The sequence below is a fragment of the Cryptotermes secundus genome, unplaced genomic scaffold, assembly GCF_002891405.2.
Source record: "Cryptotermes secundus unplaced genomic scaffold, Csec_1.0 scaffold465, whole genome shotgun sequence".
In the NCBI taxonomy this organism is placed as follows: Eukaryota; Metazoa; Arthropoda; class Insecta; order Blattodea; family Kalotermitidae; genus Cryptotermes; species Cryptotermes secundus.
In genome coordinates, this window is record NW_019738964.1 from 1485422 (window position 1) to 1494837 (window position 9416).

Consider the following 9416-nt stretch of genomic DNA (forward strand, 5'->3'; position numbering starts at 1 on the left):
AATGATAACAATGAAAATTTTTCTATTGTTTTGTGTGTGTAAAACGTGATACCTCAATTTATGGGAATGACATGAATAACGATTATCATGTACTCGGGTAAATGAAGTAAATACAGAGTGTTACATAACGAGTGGGGTCCTAATTTATATAGATTGTCTAGGATGGTGGAATCGGGGAGTCATCGATGAATTAATCATGTAACAAGAACAGAGAAGACAATGAATGCATATAGAAGTTCTGTGAGGAAATAGAACAGTTTGGGAAATGGAGAAAGAGACCTATAAATAACATTATGATATATCCAAGAGAGAGCTGGATTTAATTAGCTCAGGAGCGTATTGATTGACGATCTTGGGTATTACCGGTGCTGAGGCTTCGAGTTCTGCTACCAGAAATCTAGTTTATATTCATCGTGTATGTTGGAGTTTAAAGTACAATATATCTCGTATTAATGCCGTATGATATATGAGTATGTTCACTAATGCTGAGTAGGTAAGAGCTTTTAAGGAAGCGGCGGTAGCCATCTTGAAAACCTAGGAATTCACGTACAAATATTGAGGAAAACAAAGAGAAATTTCAGTCAGGCTGGCCGATGACTGGGCTGAGGTTCTAAATGGACAACTGTGTGTGTGGTTTCAATATCTCTTTCAGTTTTCACCGAACAAATAAATTCAGGAGGCAATGCGTACGATTCATTGGCAAGTTGCTTTCTTCTGTTTCTTTAACGATGCTTTATAGACTAAAAATAATTAACTCTAAGGGATGTGGAAGGGCATTACTGTCTCTGGTTTCAGAATACATTAAAGCAACGTTAAAGGTAATGTCAAGGGACCTGAACCAATTTTCTTTATGCAGCGTTCATCGAACATCGGGACTAAGTGTGTAGCCCTCTTCCTTCATATGCGGTGGATCCCTAGTTCATATTTCGGCCCAGAGAGTGCCTGTCAATACGGAAGTGTTTAATGGCTTTCCTCATTACCTGCAGACAAATGCTTGAATAGTGCCTCAAATATGGCCATGATCGCTTCTTTCTGCGTGCTTTAAAATTTATTATTCCCTGACAACTTCGCTAACAAATACACATACAAATACATAAAACATAAGTAAATGAATACATCTTCTGGTTTATTACCGATGTTTCTGTGGGTATATAAGGTCATTTCACAATACGTACTCCATGCTTTTAATGTGTAACTCTCAGGTAAGAAAATCATTCTGTGACCTGTATGTACACAGCAGTGTCAAGGAGCAGTGCAAATTTTCGATTTTTATTTTCCTTCCTTTTCTCCTTCCTTCTTCCTGTCTTCCTTTCTGTCATCCTTCTACCTTTTCTGTTTTTTCCTGTCCAGTTTTCGATACACCATTCATGTATTTTTCACACACATTTATGATGGGGCGTGGTCCAGCTTATGACATTTTCGGCAGCGGAAAAAAATTACACGAACCTAAAATTAAAAAAAAAATCGCATTGTTTTCAGCTAGATCTTTTGAGGCATTCCCATTTGTCTTCGCATTAAATAATTTCCGCTTATTGAATTCAGTTTTCTGACCTTTTAAAATCTGTGGTTCCGCTACTATTGGAATCTTCCAATGAAACCAGAGACGAATTTCATCAAGACTTTATTTCTTGTACTAAATTAAAAATATCACGAAACGCCTGTTCAGTAGCCAGAAGCTCGGTCACATTGCCAAGTTAGCAACGACTTTTCATTCGAAATCATTTCTAATCCATTCACCTGATCATCCCGTAATTCTGAGCCACAGAATGAGGTCTATAAATAGCCATGATATGTATACAGTTGCCGTCTTATAGTGCACTCAATTTCACCTGTTACTTCACGACATGTTTCGGCAACATAGTGCCATCATCAGGTGCCCCAATTACGCTAATCTATTTCAGTGCTTGCCTTTATAAAATTATTTAAAAAGTATACATATCATGGATGAAATCAGTGCAACAGGACGCTAAAATACATTATAAATAGCCGTTCAATAAAAGTAATTAAATAAAGGTTGACTTAGTTTCAAACCCGAAGTCTCCCAAATACGAATCCATACCGGTACCATTGCAGCGACTTCCTCAGTATAGTTAAATTTTCAAATTGCTGGAACGAGCAGTTCTTGAGTTCCCAATAAGGATATTGGCTTGGTGCTTGGTAACTATGCACTGCAGATGATTTCACAAGCAATTTGTGTATTTTTTAGTCATTAATTATCCTGCCCTTTCAGTCAGTGAAGTTAATTGGATGTACAGTAAAGTAATTTACTGAAAATTGTTTCTGTCCCTGGTCTGTTTTGACATGCTAATTGTAGCGGCACAAAATTAAATGGTGCATGCAAATTTACGTTTTGGATGTAGTCTGCTTGGTTTCCTGCTGACAGCAGAGAATGCTGATGCAGGAGGAAGGAACCTTCCCCTTGCCAATTCCACCAACACCGGACGATTTCCCAACAATGGCCTAAACATCTTTACAAAATTTTTCTCTTCTTAGAGAGAGTGTCTTGAAGGAAATGGCCAAACTTCGGGAGGGTGCGGGGGTTGTCAGTCAAGTGATTTTGAAAAAAAAAATTATGAATAACATGGCTTCGCGTCGCGGTTACTGAATCATGGCTATTTAGAATGAAGAAAGCAGGCTTCTGAGATGTGACGCCATGTAGATATTGTGTTAACCGACGTTTCGGAGGAACACATCGCCTCCATCTTCAGGGCAGAAGAAAAAAGAAAATCTGCGAGCGAGGAACCAGCGTGAGTAGGTGCAAACAGACTAATCAAACCTCAAATCTTACATGACTATTGAGAATTACGTAGCAAACACAAAGTCGTTCGCTCAGAATCATTTGATTAACAAACATCCCGAAGATCTCTGCATCTCCTGCAGATTTACTTTATTATTATATAACATCGGGAAGGTTTGTTTAGCAGCAACCCTTAATGCTTTTATTTTGACAGGATCACAGACAGAATTTCGGTCTATTTTCTGGCTATTCCTCTACTTTTGCGTCGTGTTCCTTATTAGAATATAATAGAATATTATTTTTAGCCAATATAATTCTATTTTAATAATAGTTTGACAGACTAATCCATTGCTAGGCAACGGCGCCTGTTTCCGCTGCAACTAATATTAACAAAGACATTCCCGTGACAACAGACAGAATAACAGATGACAATTAACTGTTCTACACGGTGACTTATATTCGAGCTGCGTGGCAAATATAAAAGGGAGTTCACACGTGAATTCGGGACAATGAGAGATCAGTGCGAGGTTCGTCAGAGTGACGTCACTCAGGAGTCCATTGCTTGAGCAGTGACTCGCCAGCCGTCACAGTAGAATGGAAGACGGTCATGGTCCAATAAGGACTGAAGCGAGCCTTCAACAGTCACTGGGTGTGAGCTGTCATGATTGATTTGAATTGTAAAGAAGTGCAATTAAATCCAATCATCGAATCTATCACGCCAATCCCGGATACATGACAATAGCAGTAACTTACTAACAGGATTCATGTTCCAATGGATCGCATTCCCAGTCCCCACCTATCAAAGTAAAGATGTGGCTTCATAATTTTTATGGTTTTGTCACTTTTTGTTAGACGTTGTTCAAATTCCTATCAGAAATATCATTCAAGCGCCTAATTCATCAGATTGATACTCTGCGTATGGAGTTTATTATTACTTGCTCTCGGTTATGTTACTTGGATAGCCTTCGGCCTGGGGGCACGCGGTAGCGTAGTTGGTTAAGGCACTATGCTACAAGCCGGAGGGTCGCGGGATCGAATCCCGATGAGGTAATTAGATTTTTTCAATTGAACTAATACTTCCACCCGCACTATGGCCCTGGGGTTGACTCTGTCTCTAACAGAAATGAGTACCAGGAATCTTCCTTGGGGGTAAAGGGCGGCCGGCGCGTAAGGCTGACAACCTTACCGCCATCTATGAGCCGATTGTCTAGAAAATTTGGGAACCTCAACATCTCACAACCCTATGCGCCTCCACGGCCTGGTACAGGGATAGCTTTACTTTACTTTTTACTTTTATCATTCGGCCTAATATGTCAAAGGTTCCATTATTAGGACGTTTCACAATAATTCTACTCGGCCTTCTGCGTCTGTTTCGAACATTCTAGAAGGAGAGGTTATCGTTTTTATTCTCTTTCCTCTACCATGACAGATCATTCGCAGTTAAGTCGGAGTTCTGTATATTCCATACTAACTTATGTATGCAAGTAACCTTACGTAATACCGCTGTGTGTGCGTTCCGACTGTACGGTGACTTCAATTTATCATCGGTTTCCTGCATCATGACGCTGTCTGTCTCGAGTCTTCGCGTCAATTTGTAATCTGGATCATCATAAGCAGTAACTTGAAAGATTTGCTCTGCCGTAATTGCTTCCCACGGCCTATTAGTCCGAACTGTTTTTATTTGAATGGGTAAATTCTATGGCAGAAAATCCATAGTGGTAAATTAATTATGATTAAATTCATTAGATGTGATCTAGGATCTTGTCATAGTCCGTCTTCTCGCCACGGGTCCCAGCTCCAATACAGAGTGAATGAATGTGAGATTCATGACTGACGAAGTGGCTACCAGACCACGGTTTCTCTGTGTTTTTTTTTTATGGTTTCTCATCATGCCATCATTTCTCGATACTCACTAGCGTTGTCTCCACAGATGTGCGACGTCCCCTTATCAGGCGTCATATTCACATCCTCGGTGTTTAAGTGGGAGACATCATCTCTGACCTGGATCTTGACTGGTCATAGAATAATGAAGTTGCTTAGTTATCTGTGATGTAAAGAATATTAACATTTGAAGAAAACAGTCTTTTGGGATTTGGCACCGTGTATATGTGGTGTTAACCGACGTTTCGGAGGAACGTATCGCTCCATCTTCAGGGTAGAATAAAAAATATAAGAAATCTGCAAGCGAAGAGACCGTGAGAACCGGCAAAAGCAGACTATACACGGTGCCAAATCCCAGAAGACTGTTTTCTTCATAGTCACCGCCGTGAAAGCCTCAAACCTTACATATTAACATTTGTTCCCTGGGAGTGATTCACAATGTAATGCGATTGTACGCAGGTCGCAGTAGCCGTTATGCATTTCACTATGCAACTATAATATGAATATAAACAATTTCGATGACTGTAACATGTTGTACAGTTCCTGTGTTAACTACTATCCTCAGGGAATTCATATTACATTACAATATTAATTCAGCTCAATTCAGTTCTTGTTTATTTACATGCAAAATAGCAACATAGAGGCCAATTACGAAGTTGGCACGAGTACAAAAAGGGACATAGAAATAACTAATAAATAAGACAGTCTCTATAATAGTAATAAATTAATATTAATTCCATGAGAAAATAAAGTTATAATTAATATGTGAGAAAAGTAGGATAAGAACATTTCCACTGATTATGCCATTATGTGGCGAGATGTACGCGTACATACACATATAGAAGTTAATAATAACAACTCAATTCGTACTTAGTTGTGTGCTAACTCAACATCCATATAACAGTAATAATAAAAATTATAAAAATGATTGAGGATAATACGTCAACATCCCCTGCATATGACATTAGCAGCTGCTGCACACCTAGCAGAGGGACAATTTTTAGATGAGGAACAAACATTGAACAATAAAAAGTATCTGATATACTGGGCAGGAACTCGGAGACCAACAATTACCAGAACAGAAGGGCAGAATTTCGAGCCAAAATAAACGTGAATAAGAAAGAGAGCCTCAAGGCGATGTCTCCTAGCACTACGCCATGAAGGCGTATGGAGGAATTTTCTTGACCTCGGCACTAGCTGGAGGTGAGTGGTCAGCTTCACGCCCCGGTCGCTTTACCCGCAGGGAAAGAGAACCCATTACCCATTGGATAGGGGGTTGGGTAGACACCAGAGCAGGTCTAGACGATTTGGAGGAGAGAAAATTCTTGACCCTACCAGGACTCGAACTGCAAACCCTCGGTCGTCCAGCCCGTAGCCAGTAGCTATACCGACTACGCTAAACCGGCTCCTGGATAAACGGTATCATAACCTAAAATACCAGAACCTGTATCTTCACCGCTGTGAAACCTCAAATTTCTTGTACGACAATGAACATTCGGGTTTAATGGAAGCATGCGATTTCTTTATCAGCTGAACGAGTTAGCAATAAGTTTCCAAACGTGCAACTGAGATATTAAAGCAGACAAGCAGGCAGGCGGGAGTGTGTTCCGGCGGGCACAACCATCTGAACCATGCGGTTTTGTTTTGCCAGGTGAGTACCCAGCCGCCATGCAGACGGGATCGGCAGGGCTGTCCAACAGTTCCATCAGTATGGTGACGCTGGTGTTGCTGAACCTACTGTACTCTCGGCAGTTGGATGGGATGTGACTACTTGTTTTTGCCAGGTGAGCCACCTCCCCAGCATCAGCAGAACAACCCTCTGACCCACATGCATCTGGCAGATTACCCCAATTTCTGAAATTCGCCGTCTTTGTTAACAGGTGAGCGTCGTGCGGCAATGCAGACTGGATCAGCGGCCCTTTCGAAAAGCTCACTGGGCGTCGTGGCGCATATCGTCCTCTGTCTCCTCTACTGCGTCGTCCTGGGACAAATTCAACTCAACGACGGCCGTCTTCGAGAGAGATAAAGCCTGCACAGTGCAAGGAAACAGCCTGAGTTATGCATAAGCAAATAAGGGATGGACCCCGTGACAGAGGGAAAGACAGTCCACGAGTGTGATTCACTTTTAACTTTGTGAAATCCAGCGCATATTAAGACGATGTCCTGTCGACTTGCTCATGTTTCTAAAGCTTGAAAACAAACACACACTTAGAAATCGTATACTTTGAATCCTTGGGTAAATACACCACCCCAGTTACTTGAGAAGGTGGCGGAAGAAACTAAAATTGCGGATTTTGTCCGTCCGTGAGTGTGCTGTAACGGTGTGCTAAAAGAATCGTGTACGTTGTTATGAACTGTGAATAATAGGGCCATAATTTTTCAGATCGAATGAAGAAGCATATGGAATATGGCGACGTTGCAAATAAAGTTTAAAAATTTAGAAACTGAATTGCAAAGGAAAATCGGTAAATAGAATAAAGTTGTGTGTATACACATTTATCAATGTCATATTTAAATATGCATTGCTTACAAATTAAGGTCACCAGGGTGCATATACGTTGCATTAATATATTTTTATAAATATGCCATTGTTTTGTTTACTTTATCTGGGTTTCACTGTAGTTTAATCTCAATTGAATGAGTAGTCAAACAATGCGTAGTGTATTCCCAGTTTCGTGCCTCAGTCGACACGTGACCATTTAGTCTTTTCTCCCAGAGTTCTGTTTCTTTTTAACAAAACTTAACGAAATACGTTGGTAAAGAAGAAAATGAAAATCTCATCCTTTTTTAAATGAAAACCTTTTAGAAAGCTCTTAATATATCATAAAAGTACCAAATTTATAAAAAAAATCTGCCTGTTAAATGATACATTTAGCAGTGGGCTGTATTTCTTTCAGTGAAACATCCATTACACATTACAATATAAAATTTGGATAAACGAATATAAAATGAAAAAATAACAGCTTGTTTGTTTGGTTATTCCGATATTCCCCTTACGAACAGCATGAAAAACGTAACTATGTTTATAAGAGGTAAATGAACTGAATTATGAACTGAGAAATGCGAATGTATGTAATTGGGCAACGAGACGGTGTATAAGTCTAAGGCACGTTTCTGTAAATATTCAGACACCTTTGTCAGAGAGAATCCTTCATTTTGAGATGTTTTGCGTGCAAGTAACTCACTTACGTTTTGTTATTGAATAGGATGATATTCAGAGTGTGACGTACTGGGCACTGCGCAATATGGATAAATATCCGTATCGTACAGGTCACAGATCTTCATCAAACTTAGACTGGTTTATTTATTTTTGTTGTAATCATGGTGAGTTTTCTAAATGGTGGAGCCGTCAAGCGAACTTAACACAGCAGAAATCGGCCTGACGTGAAGGGAGAAATGGAGGACCAGAAATCGGCCTGACGTGAAGGGAGAAATTGAGGATCAGAAATCGGCCTGACGTGAAGGGAGAAATGGAGGATCAGAAATCGGCCTGACGTGAAGGGAGGAATGGAGGATCAGAAATCGGCCTGACGTGAAGGGAGAAATGGAGGATGAGAAATCGTCCTGACATGAACGGAGAAATGGAGAGTTCTTCCATCTGAGTGCGCGCTGACAGAACAATTCCACTTTACTGCTTAGGATCGAAGTTAAAACATTCGTCATGGACTTAGCTTCAAATTTCAAAGGATTGAACCGTGAATGATGAACCCGAATGATCTTCGCTCTGATTTCAGACTACCCTTTCGACCGAAATGCATCATGGTCTTCTAATAAAAGTCTTACTTTCACATATCCCATGTTACAGAAAATCGGCAATTTCACTTTCTTAATGGCATAAACCAGTACTGCAGTAATGTCAGGAATGGTGACAACATTCAGCATGTGCCTCTTAAACAAAGTGATTACTTTCTCATGACAGACACCACGTGGCAACAGTGTAAAAGCTACACAGTCAATCAGAGCTTTTCCTGACTGTAGCAGTGGGCTTTAAACTCACGTGTACTGCAAACAGTTCTACGTACTTTGAAGTTTGTTGCCCAATATTGAGGGCCTAATTGATCTAACAACGTGTTTTATACTTGATCTTAAAGTGAGCAGACTAAACAGTACACTTTCATGGTGTTCTGTGGTGCGATGTGTACATACAGTCGAGAAAATAAAGAAACTGACAAGACTTGTCATATATTGATGTTAAAACAATTGTTGTTAAATAAAAATTTGTGTCTCAAGAGAATGCACATGGCGTGTATGAATCAGTTTTGAGAACGTTGAGAAGAACAGTAATGAAGGTAAGATACATGTATTTTATCAATAATAATAATAATGTGAATTTATAATTAAAGAAATTGTTTTAAAAATTCCAGGACTTTTATTATTAAAAGCATATTTTGTTGTTACGTGGAAAAGATTGAATGTCAGGGTTTTACTTGCGTTGTGAGAAACGTTTACATGTTACACTCTATACAGACGTGGGAGCCACGTGTACACTCCTGTACACTCCTGTACCAACGCACTAGCTACATGCCCGACGTTGAAGTTTTCTTGGCCGTGACTGTAACGACTGCTGTCTATGGAAAGTAACGTTATGTATCCAGGAAGAACATTTCGGAGGAATCTACCGCCTCCATCTTCAGGGTAACACTCTATCTTGAAGATGTAAGAAGCAAGTTTCCCTGAAATGTTAACAATTTACAACCAAACTATACGGCGTCACATCCCAGAAGACAGTAATCGCCATAGCAACTTTAAGTCAATTTAAGTCAACTTTTCTCAGCACCATCATTTTCATGAAGTAGGT

General features: G+C 39.9%; 1 protein-coding gene across 1 annotated transcript in view; it reads left to right on the top strand.

Moving 5' to 3' along the window:
- LOC111871477 (lachesin) overlaps positions 1-8926 on the top strand; it is a gene marked incomplete at its 5' end in the record, with an annotated part of 213487 nt that extends 204561 nt beyond the window's left edge. Inside the window, 1 exon segment of the mRNA XM_033754270.1 lies at positions 6499-8926. Within this exon segment, the coding sequence (XP_033610161.1) occupies positions 6499-6644 (146 nt within the window).
- Between the last annotated feature and the right edge of the window lie 490 nt (positions 8927-9416).